This window comes from Dryas octopetala, chromosome 2, assembly GCF_963921425.1.
Source record: "Dryas octopetala chromosome 2, drDryOcto1.1, whole genome shotgun sequence".
In the NCBI taxonomy this organism is placed as follows: Eukaryota; Viridiplantae; Streptophyta; class Magnoliopsida; order Rosales; family Rosaceae; genus Dryas; species Dryas octopetala.
The window spans coordinates 17,854,115-17,871,641 of NC_141367.1; the positions used below are offsets into that span (position 1 = coordinate 17,854,115).

Sequence of the window (17,527 nt, forward strand, 5' to 3'; positions counted from 1 at the left end):
TCAACTTTACCTCGGATTTTAAGTTAGTACCTCAAATTCAAAAAGTTGCAATTTCATGCCTCAACTTTCATTTTGTTTCAAGTTAATACCTTCGTTAGTCTTGCCGTCAAAAAGGCCGTTATCTGATGACGTGACACACCACTAAAAGGCTTTATTTCAATTTAGTTTCTCAATTTTATCATATTTTTCAAGTTCATACCTCAAGTTCAAAAACTTGCAAATAAATAAATGTTTTCAAGTTTTTATCTCAACTTCACCCCAGTTTTTTACCCATCAAATCTCTACCAAATCTATCAATCATATACTTATTTTGAAGCTATGAATCTCCTCTTTACAACCATATAAAAATCATGCAAAAAAGAGTTATGAAACCCAAGATAATTGGTCACAAAGTAGGCTACCCGAAAGTGCCAAATTTTCCAAACAAATTGACAATTTCGGGTAGCCTAATTTGTGACTACTTCTTTCACGTTTCATAGCTCTTTTTTGAATTATTTCTATATGGTTATAAAAAGGAGATTCATAGCTTCAAAATGAGTATAAAATTGTTGATTTTGATGAAGATTTGATGGGTCAAAAGTTGGGGTGAAGTTGATCGAGATAAAAACTGGAAAACATTTATTTATTTGGAAGTTTTTTAACTTGAGGTATGAACTTGAAAAACATGGTAAAATTGAGGTGCTAAATTGAAATGAAGCCTTTTAGTGGTGTGCCACGTCATCAGATAACAGCTTTTTTGACGGCCAGACTAACGGAGGTATTAACTTGAAACAAAATGAAAGTTGAGGCATGAAATTGCAACTTTTTGAACTTGAGGTACTAACTTGAAATCTGAGATAAAGTTGAGGTATTAAATTATAATTTACCCAAAAAATAATTAAAAATATCTTAAACGGCCTAAACCCTAATATCATATACAATATCTTAAACAATATAGAGTATAGATTATAAAGTATATAGGGTTTAATGTATAGATTATAGAGTATAAAAAATATACTAATTTTATTTATTCATTATACAAATTTTATTTAACAGTATTTACCTTCAGCGTGCATTATATTCATCTTATATCACATGAAACTTACTATATAATTTGGTTTCTTCAATGTTTTTTATCAATGTAGTAGATAATATGTTAAATAAACATATAGTAAAGTTTCATTCAAAATTTCTGTATTTTGATAGTAATTTTCGTTGTTTATGCCTAATTTCTGTTGAAATTTAAAAATTTTCGAAATTTCCTCGAAACTCAAAATTTTATTCCTTGATCATTACCAATGTTATAAAAAGAATTTAAGAATTTGACATTCATCACAATACTGATCCTTTAAAGATTTAAAAAAATTGATCAATAATTAAATGATATTGAAGGAGGCCAGTCAAGGCAATGACTTCCAATAAGAGTGGTCAGTAAGGTCAACACCACCTTATGAGGAAATAGGTTTTTTTTTTTTAATTAATCAAAAAATATCGTTCATAATATTTGAACTCAGAATCTCTTTTCATAATGAAGAAACTGAGTGCTAACTAAATCAAATAGTCATTAATTTCTAAAGAAATAGTTTTTCTTTTTGTTAAGTATGATGAAATAGTTATATTGCTCTATAAAAGATAAATAAGGGTGCTTTTTGTATTAAATTGTGACATTATTTTATAACAATAATGCAGTAAGAAATAGTAATTTTTTAACATTACAAAAGAATTAATTAAATAACAAAACCAAATTAACTAACCACATGTTTTGTTTGGACCCATGTAGTAAAGTATATCTGACGTGGTGTTCAAGAAAAGAGGTTTGGATTAATGTAATTTGATAGGATACAGGATACTTTACTTTAATTGCATCACTCATTCTCTTTCTTCTTACCATACCATCTCTTCCTTCTCTCACCCATTCTTGTGTTTCAACAATCAACATAAATTCTCTAATATTTTAGAGTATCTCTAGAAAAAGTGGGAACCACATTTTTCAAATTGTCTTCACATGTCACTCGTGGAGTCGTGGGTTCATAATTTTGATGCTTTTAATTAATCCCACCATCCTTAATTCTTATCTCCAGAAAAGAGTTAGTGGCTATAAAGAGTTGGTCGAATAATTGATATTATTATATCACTGAATTCCCATTTAATTGCACTAAAGAAGATTCCCACTGCATATAATGGTATAATGAGGATGAGAGAGGGAGAGGGCGAGAGAGAGAGATGTGAGATGGAAGCTATCAGACAGAAGTCAGAAAAGAAGAAGAAATTTTTGTGAGATTGAATAAGAAACATGGAAGTTTTAAGGCAATTCTTGCACATGCTGCCAATGACCAAATGCAAAGTATGCAATAGCAATAAGAAACTTGGGAGCTAATAGATTCTGCATTGTATATTTGTTGCAGCTTAATTTTATCTATACGCCCATAATGCCCATTAATTAATGCTGTTTTAATTAATGCTGTTTAAGTAGTACTGATGAGATCTGAAAGCAGAAAAATGCTGTCTCTCTATGATCCATTGCCTGCAGCTGAAGCAGTAGCTAGCAACCAAGATCTCATCACAGATATCCTCATACACCTGCCTGTCAAGTCTCTTCTCAGATTCAAATCTGTTTCCAAGCAGTGGCTCTCTCTCATCTCCAACCCTCAATTCTGTCACCACCACCGTAGTCTTGCCTCTGCAGGCATCATCTTGTGTCGAATCCTTGGTCTAATCGATTACATATCTCTCCATGGTGGCAGAAGCGACTCCGGGCCACCCTTTACCTCCCTCAACTTCATCCATGACTCAGCAGGTATTAAAATTTTGCAGTCCAGCAATGGCTTGCTCTTGTGCAGCAGCTTTTTCAAGATGGGAAAAAGTCGAAGCTTTTACGTCTGCAATCCTTCAACAAAGCAATTCTTAATGCTTCCTCCACCTAACGCTGCTGATGGGACGTATGATGGATTCACAACAATTTTTGGTGTTCATTTAGCTTTTGATCCCTCTAAATCACCTCACTACCAAGTCATCTGCATTCGAAGTTGTTCTTCACCTGCAGCTTATGATCATTATCAGATTGAGATATACTCATCCGAAACTCGTGCTTGGAGGCTTTCTGGGTCTCCTTTTGTTGCGCCATTCGACATGGTGTTTCACAATGGGGTGCTCTGGAATGGTACAATACATTGGATTAGTCCAACAGGGGCTTCATTATGTTTTGATATCGGTCAAGAGCGCCTTGGAGAAATGCCTGGTCCTCCATCACAGGAGAGATGGGGCAAGAGGAGGTTCAGATATTTTGGTGAGTCTGGTGGCCATTTACACCTTGTTGAAATCTATGGCCTTAGCACCACTCAATTCCAAGTCTTTGAGATGGAGAAGGATTACTCGAAGTGGCTTCCGAAGTACCATGTTGACCTTTCTGCAATTGTAGATGCATTTCCAGAGATGGTTCAGAACTACCTTTACCCCCAAGACTCTCACTTTTATGCATTTGCATTACTTTTTGTGCAAGAGAGTGAAGATGATTCATCACTGTTGATGCACATTCCTGGTAAGCTTATATCTTATAATCTCAAGGATAGGACATTCAAGAAGCTTTGTGATTTTGGTCCAAATTCCACCAAAACAAACACTACATTACAGATTGGATGCTTCCATGCTTATCAGTTTATAGAGACTCTGACTAGTGTTTGATCATCTCAAGATGTTTCCATCCCCATATTATTTGTTCAATTGAGATCTAAAACATGGCTTGTAACTTTGGGATCCAGAATGTGATGAATTTTCCTATTGAGTTTCTCACATTGTCAATGGTGTATTCTTTGCTGGGTTTGTACTATTCCTGAAAAATGATATTTTATGGCTTAGGCCTAATATATTAGGTGATCTGTATGGTGTGGGTTGGTTTAAATGTACGTCACGCATTACATATAATCTCTTTTTTTAAGACCAAATGATGGGTAGACGATAACCCGAGAGGCTAATTAAGCAGGAAGAAATCTGGGATGAGTGACACCAGAAAGAAAACGTGGTATCTAATCAATATTTCACCTTCAAGTCAAGGGTGCCATGAATCAAATTCAGGGCCCCACTCCTTTTCGAAGTGATCTCCTAACCATTAAATCAATACCTTAAGATTTAAAACTAAAAGTTGTGGAATCTTGATTTCTTTTACTTTAATTAAACAAAAGAATAAGTAGACTTTAGAGGGGTAGTCAATATGTGAATCATTCAGCTCAAATGGGGTCTCCATGATTGAGATGATAAATATATGCACCCACTTCACATAAAAAGTAACCATAATGCATCCATCAACAGTCAGCAAAGAAAGGAGGCCAAGAATATATATTTTCCGGGAAGATATGTCTCCCAAAATAAATTTATATTCTTGATATCTTTCCCGGCCACCCCCCTTAAAACAATTTATCACACTCCTTCCAATCTATCTGCGCAATATGGAAAGTTCTTTCTTTCATAGCAGTAGAAACACATGAAAGAAAGAACTGTTATTTGCAAACTTCTCAATCATACAAGGCTCTAAACTGTATAAATATAGTTAATTCTATTACACTTATACAAGTTGCAACTTGGATGAGTTGGTTGTGCTTCCCATTTGTACAAGGTCTGGTGTTCAAACATTGATTTGTTCATTTTTCACACAACTTGTTTTTTCAATTTTTTAGATATGGGATGGAGATGGCACGGGTGATGTCAGCAGCTGGGCGATGTCAGCGAGTGGATCATGCAACTGGGTGAGGGGCACAACTGGAATTATAACAAAAATAAAAGTGTGGATGCGTGATGTCAGTGATGTGCACATGTGCAGTAATTGGGAAGGGGCACAACTGAAATTATAACAAAAATAAAAGTCAACAATAGCTATATATCCATTGACTAGGGGGTTTAGACAAAAATTTAAGTAAAATAGGTGGTTATGAATTAACTACAAAAATGGTTAGAGGTTATGAATTAACTAAAATAGAATTAGGGGGTTTATAATTATTTACTATAGTATTAATAACATAAATTTTTATTTTGACACATGTATTGGTTATCCCACGTGGCCATGTATCGGTTACACAAAATAATTTCTCCAATTACAGGGGCATAATTGCTTTAAAACCAATTGATTATTGCAACAAATTGGTTTTTATTATATTAATTATGGTTTTTTACTAATATACTTGTTATTTTATACTATAATCTAAAATAGAGAACTTAAAATTTAGGTATTAATTTAAAATATTAAAAAATATTAAATATTTGGTTCATTTTAAAGATATCATTGACATAATTTTAAGGGAGATTTAGAGTTCAGTCCATTTTAAGAATTTTTCTTAGACTAAAACCGGTAGTGATTTAGGGTTTTTAATTAAGTCCTTTTATTTTTCTTCTTTGATGGCTTTATGTTAGGTTTTAACTCAAAACCCAAAATCTTGGAGTTAAAACCTAACATGCAGCCTCTACAAAGCCCACTCTACACTCTAGGAGGGGAATACCCTTCAAATAGGGAGAAATACCCTTCAAATTGGGGAATGACTTTATTATGAATTAAAATGATTTTCTTATAAACTTTAAAACACTTCCGGTCTCCATCTAAAAATTGTTTTTCTAAAGGATTTAAGCCTAATTATCTCTAATTTTAATGGTATAATATTTGAAATAAATAAATTTAAAAATTTTAATTTGTAAGAGAATATACGAAAATATAAAACACAGATAGCTATTGACTCATGCTATTTTAATAAGCTTGTATTGACATTGTGCATTGTACATGCTCTTATTGTTAAGGCAATTTTCTTAGATGGCAAAGCCCAAAATTCCGAAGCTAAACCATAACATAAACGTCGACAAAGCTCGACGAAAGATGCGAACGTTTGCAACTAAGTGGGAGAGGGAGAGAGAGAGAGAGAAGTCAGAAAAGAATCAGATTTTTTGGTGAGATTGAATAAGAAACTTGGAAGTTAAGCCAATTCTTGCACATGTTGTCAATGACCAAATGCAAATTAATGGTTTTACTTTTTCATTGAGACTTTAACAGTGGTTCAGTATTGTATATTTGTTGCTAAATTTTAGCCATATGCGCATTAATGCTGTTTAAGTACTAGTGTACTACTGATCATGAGATCTGAAAGCAGAAAAATGGTGACACTCAATGATCCATTGCCTGTAAAGTCTCTTCTCAGATTCAAATGTGTCTCCAACCCTCAATTCTGTCACCACCACCGTAGTCTTGCCTCTAAAGGCATCATCTTGTGTCAAATTGTGGCAACAGCAACTTCGAATCCAGAGGAGGATAGAGTGCTTTGGGAATAGAAACTTCAAAAGTGAATCAACTTCTAATCTAAGCTAATTTGAAATGGGAGAAAAAAGAATGAGCTAACACAGCTCAGCAAGCAAATACATATACTTAGTAAGACATTCACAGAAAATATAAAAAGATGACAAAATGAGAAATAACATTCCCAACAATAGCAATAGAAGTTAATTGATCAAGTTCACATGATCGAAACTGAAAAGAGGAGCAGAAAATGAGAAAACTCAGAACTAAAATCACATGCAAGTCTATGCAGAAAGACCATTAGACACAAGCCAAAGTCTCCATATACTGATACCATTCATCTTGTAAATCAGTTTGAGTCAGAGTGCCTTTGGGAGTTAAGTCACAGAGTTTCTTAAAGGTCCTATCCTTCAGATTGTAAGAGACGACCTTACAAGGAATATGCACCAACAGAGATAAATCCTCTTCATTTTCCTCTCGAGCAACAGAGAGAACAACAAATCTATAAGAGTCCCAGTCACCAGGGTCACAAAAATAGTCCTCCATTATCTCAGGAAATAAGGATATTATCGGGTGAAGATCAACATGGTACTTTACAGACCAGGCAGAGTAGTCCATCCCCATCTCCAGCACAACAAATTCAGTAACATCAGGATGATAATTTTCAACACGATACAAACGTCCATGGGACTTGCCAAATATATACTCTCCCCGTTCTTGTAACTTGGGGAGCTAGACACCACCACTCCAAAATGCTCTTCATCTATGTCATAATGTAAAAGCGTACCTGACGAGTTAATCCAATGAATTGCGCCATTGCAGTATACCCCATGAATTGATGGGATGATACCAAATGAATTAAGGAAAGTAGATTTGCCCAACCTCCAACTTCGAGTCTCAGACGAATATATCTCAACCTCCACTTGTAATCGCCGATCAGTGTTCCGAACGTAGATAACCTTGTAATGCAGGGATTTGGAAGGGTCAAAAGCCAAAGTAACACTCCAAATGTATGTGGATTTAATAGTAGCTGGAAGCGTCAATAATTTGTTGGTAGTGGGATTGACCACATAATATTTGCGGGTTGTGTCTCTTTCACTGCAGGAACCGCACAGAAGCAAGCCATTGCAGGAGTCCAGGATTTCTATGCCTTCAGGGTCTTGGATAAAATTGAGTGGTTCTGGGGGACACCCACATGGGTTTTCATTGTTGGGAAGAGATATGCAGTAGAAATCAGGAATTGACATCTCGGAGAAGAAGCCGGAGATCTTGGGGTTTGGGTTTTGGAGGAGGGTGTGGCGGTCACAGAATTTGGGGTTGGTGATAAGAGAGAGCCAATGCTTGGAGACGCATTTGAAGCGGAGAAAATACCGAGCAGGCAACCACAGAAGGATTTGTGTAAGGAGGTCTTCGTTGTTGGCTACAGCTTCTGCTGAATTGGGACAGAGACTCTGCATTTTGCCCTGGGGTTTTGTTTCAATGGGAGACCCAAGAAGAGGGTGTCAGACTCATACATATAGCAAGGAAAGACAGAGATCCGACCCACTACTCTGTCTTTGTTAACAATAAGCCCATGTTATTGCTCCATAAGGTAAAGTCAATTTCCATTCATAGAAAGAATTACTCAGTGCTCTATAATAAAAGACTACAAAAATTATCAAAGAAACCATAATGCACCCACTTCACATTAAAAGTAACCATAATGCATCCATCAACAGTCAGCAAAGAAAGGAGGCCAAGAATATATATTTTCCGGGAAGATATATCTCCCAAAATAAATTTATATTCTTGATATCTTTCCCACCTCCCTTAAAACAATTTATCACACTCCTTCCAATCTATCTGCAATATGGAAAGTTCTTTCTTCCAAAAGATTTCATAGCAGTCGAAACACATGAAAGAAAGAACTGTTATTTGTAACTTCTCAATCATACAAGGCTCTAAGTTAGTCTCAGTTAGACAGCAATTAAGACTATTAAGTTATACTCCTCCATCTAAAGTTCTTATATAGCCAAATTTTTGTTTGCATAACTTACAACTTGGTTACAAGTATAAAATAGAAACACTAGCAAAATCATCCTTATAAAGTTAAGGAAGAAGAGAGGGAGGAGATACCACATAAACACTGCTTTCATACGGTTTCATATGGAAGCAAGGGTCTCAATGTATTGATGCGCTTTAAACTTCATGTATTGTGCTGAAAATTCATTGAAAATGAAACCTTTTGGCAGATCACAGAGCTTCTTTGAGGTCTTAGCATTGACATTATACTGGACCACACTCCCAGGTATTGTTAGCACAATGCTCAACTCCTCTTCTTTTCCTCTAAACAGGCTCACTGGAGAAAACACATAAGGCCTACTCGGTTTATGAGTAACCATCTTCGGAAAGGCAGTTGCTAAAGCGTAAAAATCACCATGATACTTCACAAACCACCCGGACCTATCGTTCTGCATTTCGAAGACAGTGAACAGAGTAGTCCTAGGCCTGCAGGTCCCAACAAGATGCAAATGCCCATCTGACTCGCCAAAATAATCGAAAATCATTGGGTACGAACCCTGACCCTGAGGAAGTGGTGGCATTTGCAATTTTTCAAGGCAGTCAGCATCCAAATCAAAATAAGCCAAAGTGCTCTTCTTCTGATAGAACCAATAAATTGCACCATTCCAATAAACCCCATTGCCAAAGCCTACATCATATGGCACAATGAAAAGTCCCTTTGTGCTGGGTCTCCAAGACTGAGTCTCAGACGAGTAAATATCGATTTTGATCAGATGATACAATTCTGACCCAGATGTTTCACTAACAAAAACTACTTTGTAATAAGGTGAACTTGAAGGATCAAATACCAAATTAACAGCCATCAACCTCATGCTTGATGGACTTCCGAGAACCCTTATTCTTTTGGACTCCCCAGAAGCAGAATTACAAACATAATAAGAAGTGAACTCAGGGGCATCCATGTGAGGCTTGGAATAGCACAACAACCCATTACAGAAATGTTGAATTTCGATTTTGGGGATGCTAAGGAATTTTGGGTCTCTCCCAATTTGGCGATAACCTCCAAGGGAAACGAAGAAAAATTCAGGGTAGGGCTGTAGACGACCATTCAACAACAAACCCAAAAGAGGGTTTGGATTTCTTTTGGCGTAATTGATAGTAAATTGAGGATTAGAGATTATAGAGTACCATTGCTTTGAAACACACTTGAATCTGAGAATCGGCTTTGCTGGGAGGTGCATTAGGATCTCGATCAAGAGGTCTACTGAGCTGGCCACTGCAGCAGCTGCACCGGAATATTCCTCTGTGGCTTTGCAGCTTCTTCTTCTTCTTCCACCTCCTCCTCTGCCTCTCTCAGGTGCCATATTCTCAGTCTTCTGTACAGTCTCCGAGTTCAGCTGTTTGTCTCAGTGAGTTGGGTGGACACTTGTGAGTTGAGTTGTGAGTCACCAACTCTCACAATGGACACAATTTGCATGACAAGTCACAACTCAGACACAGTCAACAAACATGTAGAAAGTAGAAACAATAATCAGAAGGTGAATACATGACATGTTCGTACATAGGGCTGGGTCGGGTTGACCGAAAAACCGAGGCCGAGCCTGAAACTGGCCCAACCGATACCGAAAAAAACCGTACTGAAATAAAACCGTACCGGAAGTTCGGTTTGACTACCGAACCGGGAGGTTCGGACTCGGTCCCGGTTCTTATATCCTTAAACCGCCGGTAAACCGAACCGAACCGAATATATTTAACAAATCATTTACATAATTCATTTTTATACATTTCTAATACATTTCTTATACATTTCTAATAAATAATTTATAATTTTATATAATACATTTCTATAATTTATATAAAACATATATAAATTTATAAACCCCTATAATTTTAATTTATATGTTTTTTAATATATATATATAAATTAATTAAAAATACCCTAAATCATAATATTAATATATTATACTAAATTAGTGAATGGAGTCAAGGCCCAAAAATGGCCCAAAATGTGGCCCAAAACATGGCCCAACATGTGTTCGGTCTAGGCCCATAACCGAGCCGAGCCGACCGGATTCTTCGGTTGACCGAACATCGGTTTACCGGTTTTTCGGTCTCGGTCTCGGTTGCCGTGGAGGCTTACCGGAAGGGTTCGGTTCGGTCTTCGGTTTAGGGGTTTCGGTTCGGTTACCGATCCGAACCCACCCCTATTCGTACATGTCTTGGCATCTTTTTCACTCTTTTTCTAGCCCCGGTCCTTTTTTTTTTGTTTTCTTTACACTTATAGCCGTTTTTTCCGGTTTTTTGGCCCTTTACTTTTTTTATTATTATTATTTTTTCTCTTCTATGGTTTAGACTTTCGCTTGACTCAAATTTGGAAGCTAAATTTTACACTATAACTCTAAAACTAAGAATGGTAAATTTTACACTATAACTCTAAATTTTACCCATACTCATATCCGAATTTGTATTTCACCTCATTCTCACCTAATTCCCGAAATTACATGGGCCGTCTTGTTTTATTTGATTAACAATGAATTGATTATTAAACAAATTACATGAAATGTTTTGGTGTCTTCTCATTTAATAAATGTGTGTTAGATTGTTTGACTTTCTAGTTTCTAGCACTCAATTAAATGGGTTGTATTCGAATCAGCATGCATCATAATTTATTTCGCCGGTGCAAAAGACTTCTATGTCAGTCGAGAATAACGACTCTGTTATAAAAGAAAGCGGCAGACAAATTAATTTTACCGATATTCCCTAATAAGTGGCAAAAGGAGAGTCGATCTCTTATTGACTTAGAATAAAACTATTTGAACCATATGATTTGATGAATAAAATTATTAAAAACCTTTTCAATCAGTTTCCAAAAATGAGAAAATAATACTATAAATCAACATTCAATCTTAAAAATTAAAAGCTAAACTTATCATAATTCTAATTCATTACCCAACTCACTCTCAGTTAATCTCGAAATCTTAGGTTTCATCCTTTGCATGTAACGAAAAAAAAAACTCTTTTTTTTTAGTTGGAACGAAAAAAACTCTTTAGATGATGCAATACGGGCCCTCAATATTTTGTGTTGTGTTAACTATTAACCTCAGTCACAATTCACAAGATATATGCATTGACTTGCAGCTGCCACAATACACATCAATGTGAGCTTGACCATCGTGGAATAGGCATGTGTGTCAAGTTCTTTGTTTTCTTCTTCAATCCCTTTCCCAACAATCTGATTGATTTTTTTTTTTTTGTACAGACTAGAGAGAACTGGAGTAGTTTTCAAGTTTGTTTGAATTCTTTCTATCCAAAATCCTCCTTCGACTCCCCCACAATCCCTCTTCTCCTTCAAATTTGTATCCAAACTTCCAGCCCCCACTTCTCTACCACCCACACCCGCCACCGCGGAAGCCCTACCCACCCCCTAATTCCAACACCTTCCTCTCACTCTCACACACTGCAACAACAATCCCACTACTTCAGCTCCTCCTCCATATCTGACCTGTCTCGGTGCCCCACGTGTCAAGATTCTACAATCCTGTAATGGCTTGCTTCGATGTTTCTCTACCTAAGCGAAATTCTTCATGACCCCACTGTAAGAATGTAGAGTGTGTTATCTGACATTAGAAAAGTTTAGCATTGTATAAGTGCTTATAAGGATCTTGAGTCTCTCTTATTGTCAATTAGATTTGGGTTAAATGCTCTAATCATGATATAATTAGAGTCAAGGTAACCAACATGTCTTAGGTCGAGTGACCACATATGCTCCACGTCACCTACCACATTTCCTTTCACTAGATAATTGGTACCTTAGACCATACATTCGATTTAAATGGTACATTTTTTATGGTTTTAGATTCCATGTTTGCAATCCCACCACCAAGCAGTTCATTTCCCAACCATTTTTTCGAGTTGGAGTGTCAAATGCTTGCTCTAAATCTGGCTTTCTATTCTTCCCGGCCATTCACCTCACGGTTCAAAATAGTGTGTACTTCAGAGGAAGCAGCAGCCGGGTGGCTTTCTTTGATTCTCACACCAAAACTTGGAACCCGTATCTTTCGATCCACCATCCACCATATAATTGTTCTCTACCCTGCGTTTTGCAAGCGTGCACTTCATTGGTTCAGTGAGAAGGAGACTTCCCTTTACTTCAATGTGGACACGGAGTGCTTGAACCTAATGCATGTGCCTCAGTTTCTTGACCGTGAAGAAAAAGTCCATTATTTCGGGGAGTCTAGAGGCCATGTGCATCTGATAGTAATGGCCACCAAATCTAATGCTGTGGAATTCAATGTGTTGGAGTTGGGAGGACGATTATGCTGCATGGTCTATTAGTTACCATTTCAATCTTCATGCCTTAAGAGTTGATTGAGTGATGTGTATACGTCCTGGGATTCCCAGTAACTGGTTTCGGGCTCCAGTTCGGAGTGTCGTTCGAGCAGAAAGTGCTGATGTGTGTGTTTGGTATGGTTTTCTCCTACAATTTCAATGATGGGTCGCTGAAGAATCTTATGGATTTTGTCCCATGTCATAGACCTCACTTTTGTGATTATTGCGTATGGACGAGTGTCTTTCCATTCATACAGACTCTCTCCCCCATTTGTGCTGGAAAAGCTTGTGTATGTGGCTGTTCCAGTTCCAAAATATGACATGGATCCTCTACTTGTCTACCAGTTCCAAAATAACCTGGTAGAGGATACAGGATCCAGTTCCAGTTCCTTTCTTTAGGTGAGTTTGGTTTATATTTTCTTAGTTTTTGGGTGTATTAGTTTCCCTCTCCTCTTCAAAGTGAGGTTCTACTGGAGGTGGGTGTATTAGTTTTCTCTAAATTTTGGCAAGGAAATAGGAAAAATTGCAAACTAAACTTCAGTATTTATAACAAAAGCACCCAATATTTTCATGAGAAAATGAATATAGAGAAAACTCATGGTCTGGAGGTTGAGGTTGAGGTTGAGGTTGAGAAGGCTTGCCTTTAGTGATTTGGAACAAGAGAAGATGAAGAAGCTCGTCTGACTCGAAAACCGTTCTTTGCCTCTGGTTGTTTGGGTGTTAAAAAGAATAAATTTAAAGCTAGCTGACATGGCATGATGTAGATTGTAGGATTCTTGGACAGATGAGATTAAAAGCCTGGTATAGTCAGACACACTAATTACTCCTGCTAAAAATGGCCTAATTAACCTAGAGTTGATGTAAATCTGCTTCATCGTCTTGATATGATGATGGTTAGCTTTCTCTTGTCTTAAACCCCACCTGTTTAGAGTTCCATTTGCCCATTATGGCCTGTTTGGCAATGCTTTTAGAAGATATTAAAAGTGTTTGCAGATAGGCTTTTAGCATAAACAACTGAAAGTGCTTTCTAATACTTTCTAGAGAAGCACTTGATAGGTGCTTACTTAGAAAGCATTTTCAAGTGTATTTACAATGAGCACTAGTATTTTTATTCTAAAAAAATAATAAATACACTTCCACCAAAAGCGTTATTGAGCAAAAGTACTTCTCACAAAAGCACTCCCAAACAAGCCCTAAAGTTTGGCATGTGGAGTTAAATTTGCCTATGATTTAAGATATTGTTCTTTTGGTTGGTGTCATGACTCATGAGGGATGTATTTCTGTCCCATTTCAATATGTGTGCAGAGATAAATAGATATAATATATACGGAGCCGATCAGGTGCGGACGTTCGCACCGTGCTAACGCCGCATCTGACCGTTGGATCACGGTCGGTTGATCTAATCCAACGGTCTGAATCGGACTGTATATATATATATATATATATATAGAGAGAGAGAGAGAGAGAGAGAGAGAGAATCCAAGAATGCAGAGAAACCAATCTAGACAAAATATTATAAATGACAGAAGTTGGCTGTTGATTGTGCAGTAATCATAACTGAAAAATACAATGCAAATTCGCATAACATTACGTTCCATTGATTGACAAAGAGAAGAAAATACATTCCCATACCAGGAGAGGGAAATCTGTGGTCCTGTAGAGAACCTTCTGTGACTTAGTCCTCCCACAGTTATTGCAAAACATCATCTTAGTGCTCACAGAAACTTCCGGTGTGGTCTGCCTGCATCCTCATCTTGCATATGCTGTCATCATAGGAGACAAGATGTTAGGAAACTGATTTGTTAACTGCAAGACTGGAACAGCCACATTGTGTGTGTGCGTGTTCGCAAGCGGACAATTTCATCCGTGCAAATACTTGGGATAAATAAACAGATCAGTAACTAATCAAAGATATTTAGAAGTAATATAGAAACAAGGTAAAGTACCTAATATTTAGATTAATCACATCTTGCAAAACCATAACTCTTACAATACTAATACTAATTTTAGTATCAGAATAAAATATGCATCAGACAACTTTAAAGCCTTACACCTATCCTTCTTTGTGATAAGTAAATTTAATATGAAAAATCATAAGGCTCTAACAATGAAAGACAAAAGGGAAAAAAATGAAAGAAAAAGGAGAGTAGAGAGCGGTGGGATTAACTTGTCTTAAAGAATAAGTACTAAAGAAAAAAGAGTTTTCAGAGAAAAACTAGTTACTGTTACCATTACGAATAAATAAAAGAAAAGTGCCTTGAATAGTTATATGAGGTTTAGAGGAAATATGCCATAAGAATGAATAGAACTAGGTTGGGAGAAGTGAAGTAGTTGGACGAGGGCACAACCTTACAACAAAGAAATAAATCAGGTAATTGGGAAACTGATTACAAATGAACAGGTTCAAACAAAACAATACAAAGAAGTGCATTTCATGACATCAATGATGCAAAGGGAAAAAAAATGTTTCACAAGACTCCAAACTAACAATAATTTTTTCTAACATAATACAGCAACTGAAAATGAAATCAAAAAAAGGAAAAACAATGCAAAACAAGAAGCTAACAATGATATCATCTAAATCTCTGCTTCAAACACCCCCCCCCCCCCCCCCCCCCAAAAAAAAAAAAAAAATCGGCCAAGCAACATGGCATTGCATTTGATTAAGTCTTTCAGCCTTTGTTCCTGCAGAAAGATTTACTTCCATGGAGAAACATCTTTGACTACCTACGTTAATCAAATACAAAGACTCCACCAGGGAGAAATATCATTGGCACTGCAATAGAATGCATAAGAGATTTAGAAACTCAAAGAAATGCTCTTGAAAGTCAAACATTGCTGCTCTCCAATCTGAGTGACTGAGCATGGGAATTTTCATTCTCTCCCCTAGCTACTTATGATATTACATTTTACACCCATCTCCCATACATCCTAGCATTTCCTTATGATTTCACTACACGAAAAGGGTTCTCAATATGCATTTCGGACCATCCCTAATCAGGTGTTTTACAAACATTTTACAGAGAACAATCGCACCAATACTGACAATTCAACAGTGCGAGAAAAATCCTTCTGGTACAAGGAACAAAAATAAATAACAACAAAGTATAGTATGTTAGGGTTCAGTGCACATTAATGCAAGTGGCATAGGACAGGTACAAAATTCAAAGACTAAGGCTGCCTGAAATAGTGAAATCAATATAGACAGGGTAAAGGTTTAGGATTAAAGGCTTATGGTAAAAAGAAAGTTAATGTACGGGTTCTGGAAGGCAAAGGGTAAAACTGTTTTTTTTTTTTTTTTTTTAGAAAACAGGAAAATTTCATTAACTTATTGAGGGTGTAGCTATTGAAGGACTTCAAGGGCTTCTAGCATTAGGAGGCTGTAATGTTGAGAAAGGTTATACAAATATGTGTAGTAGTGGGGCTTTTATAAGATGTAGCAACAGTATGGGGATTAGAGTGTACCCCTTGGGACGACGATGAAGAAGAGAGAAACCTTCCAGGGGTCTCATCAAAAGAAATTTGAAACCTTCCAATCTAAATAAGGCCTTCTAGGGGTCTCACCAAAATAAATCTCCATAGGGGTCTCAACATTAAAATAAATCATAACTTGCAGAACCACTTTTGGGGATGAAAGTCATCCATTTGTAGGCTCATTATTGTAGAAGCTAAAGTTTATGACAAAAATGGAATTTGGTAAAACCCCTAAAATGTGCCAAAGGGTTCTAATATTGCAAACATTTCACAAATCATGATTCTACCCCCATTTGCAGTGCCCCAAGGGCCAAAGCACGCGAACTATCTATGACATCAAAACGCTTACACAATTACCAGTGCTATATAAGTTCTAACAAACAAAGACGAAAATATGAACAAGAAAACCATACTTCCTAAAAATTGTAACAAAGCTTATGTTATTTTTACATAATAGGGAATCAAATGCCTGTTAATTCCCAAAAGCTAAATTGGGTCAAAACCCAAATCTTTGAACAACATAATTTGAGAAAAATGATATCTTAAAAGTCAAACAGTAGCTGAAAATTTTAAAAGAAAAAAAAGACCCAAGAGAGCTAATGAGGAATCAATCTAAATTCCATAACCAGAAGTGGAATAAATAACGATCCATTCAATACCAATCGGATCCACAGATTAATTGCCAAAAAAATCAACGAAAAATGATGGAGAAAGAGAGAGTATTACGAAATCTTTGACAATGCCCCTGTAGACGAAGATGGGGACGGCGATGCCGAAGAGGCCAATAAGGAGAAAGTTGCGGCGAGTCCAGCGGAAGTTGTGCTCGAGATTCTCTCTGGCGGAGCCCCACTCCTCTATGAACTTGTTCTTGTTTGCTTCCATTCCTCCCCCCATTTCTCCTTCCTTCTTCTTGCTTGCTTTCGCTGCTCTCTTACCCCTCTCTCACTCAATCTCTACACTCTCTATCGACTCTTGTAGGCTTGCATCTAATTTACATTTACCTTTCGTTAAATTCTGAGCTATCTATCCGCTGTATGGCTGCAGCGATAAAACTTTGGTAAAAATATTAGTTGTATAAGGCCCCGAAGTTCGATTTTTCTTTCCCAATTACAAAAATATATATATATATTTGCAAGGACTACGTAAAATTTTAAGATTAACTGAAATATAGAGGTAATGCATTCTATGTTGAGAGAGAAGAATGTTAGTTGCTTTATCTCTTCTTATTATTTCCGTAGTGTAGTTTTATAATCGAAATTATTCATTTTCATTAACAAAATGTCTTCTTCTAATATTTTTAAAAACAAAATTATTAATAATAATTTCAAATTAACTATGACAAAATAAAAATAGTAATAATATCACACTTTTTTCATTAGCTAATGTTATATTTACCACATTTTTATACCATCTTACGTGTCATTATTTTATTGGACAAAATTTTTCTTTTTCTTTTTCTTTTTAGATTTTTATTTT

General features: G+C 36.4%; 4 protein-coding genes and 1 pseudogene across 4 annotated transcripts; 2 read left to right on the forward strand and 3 right to left on the reverse strand.

Annotated features, from left to right (window-relative positions):
- Window positions 1–2,210: 2,210 nt before the first annotated feature.
- Window positions 2,211–3,761, forward strand: LOC147293628 (F-box protein At5g07610-like). Its single transcript, XM_086233992.1, has 2 exons — window positions 2,211–2,323; window positions 2,510–3,761. The coding sequence occupies exons 1-2, from the start codon at window positions 2,317–2,319 to the stop codon at window positions 3,658–3,660; spliced, it is 1,158 nt and encodes a 385-aa protein (XP_086090118.1). The 5' UTR covers window positions 2,211–2,316; the 3' UTR covers window positions 3,661–3,761.
- A 2,657-nt stretch (window positions 3,762–6,418) lies between these two features.
- LOC147293629 (F-box protein At5g07610-like) lies at window positions 6,419–8,387 on the reverse strand. The gene has a single exon (XM_086232579.1). It carries the CDS (start codon window positions 7,702–7,704, stop codon window positions 6,841–6,843), a length of 864 nt encoding a protein of 287 aa, XP_086088705.1. The 5' UTR covers window positions 7,705–8,387; the 3' UTR covers window positions 6,419–6,840.
- Window positions 7,572–9,697, reverse strand: LOC147293630 (F-box protein At5g07610-like). The gene is made up of 2 exons (XM_086232578.1): window positions 8,363–9,697; window positions 7,572–7,710 (listed from the first exon to the last, which is right to left on the reverse strand). Exon 1 carries the CDS (start codon window positions 9,610–9,612, stop codon window positions 8,389–8,391), a length of 1,224 nt encoding a protein of 407 aa, XP_086088704.1. The 5' UTR covers window positions 9,613–9,697; the 3' UTR covers window positions 7,572–7,710; window positions 8,363–8,388.
- Window positions 9,698–9,794: 97 nt separating this feature from the next.
- On the forward strand, window positions 9,795–12,620 carry LOC147293631 (uncharacterized; annotated as a pseudogene).
- Window positions 12,621–14,063: 1,443 nt separating this feature from the next.
- Window positions 14,064–17,007, reverse strand: LOC147293632 (neuronal acetylcholine receptor subunit alpha-5). The gene is made up of 2 exons (XM_086233694.1): window positions 16,778–17,007; window positions 14,064–14,340 (listed from the first exon to the last, which is right to left on the reverse strand). Exons 1-2 carry the CDS (start codon window positions 16,943–16,945, stop codon window positions 14,293–14,295), a joined length of 216 nt encoding a protein of 71 aa, XP_086089820.1. The 5' UTR covers window positions 16,946–17,007; the 3' UTR covers window positions 14,064–14,292.
- Window positions 17,008–17,527: the final 520 nt, after the last annotated feature.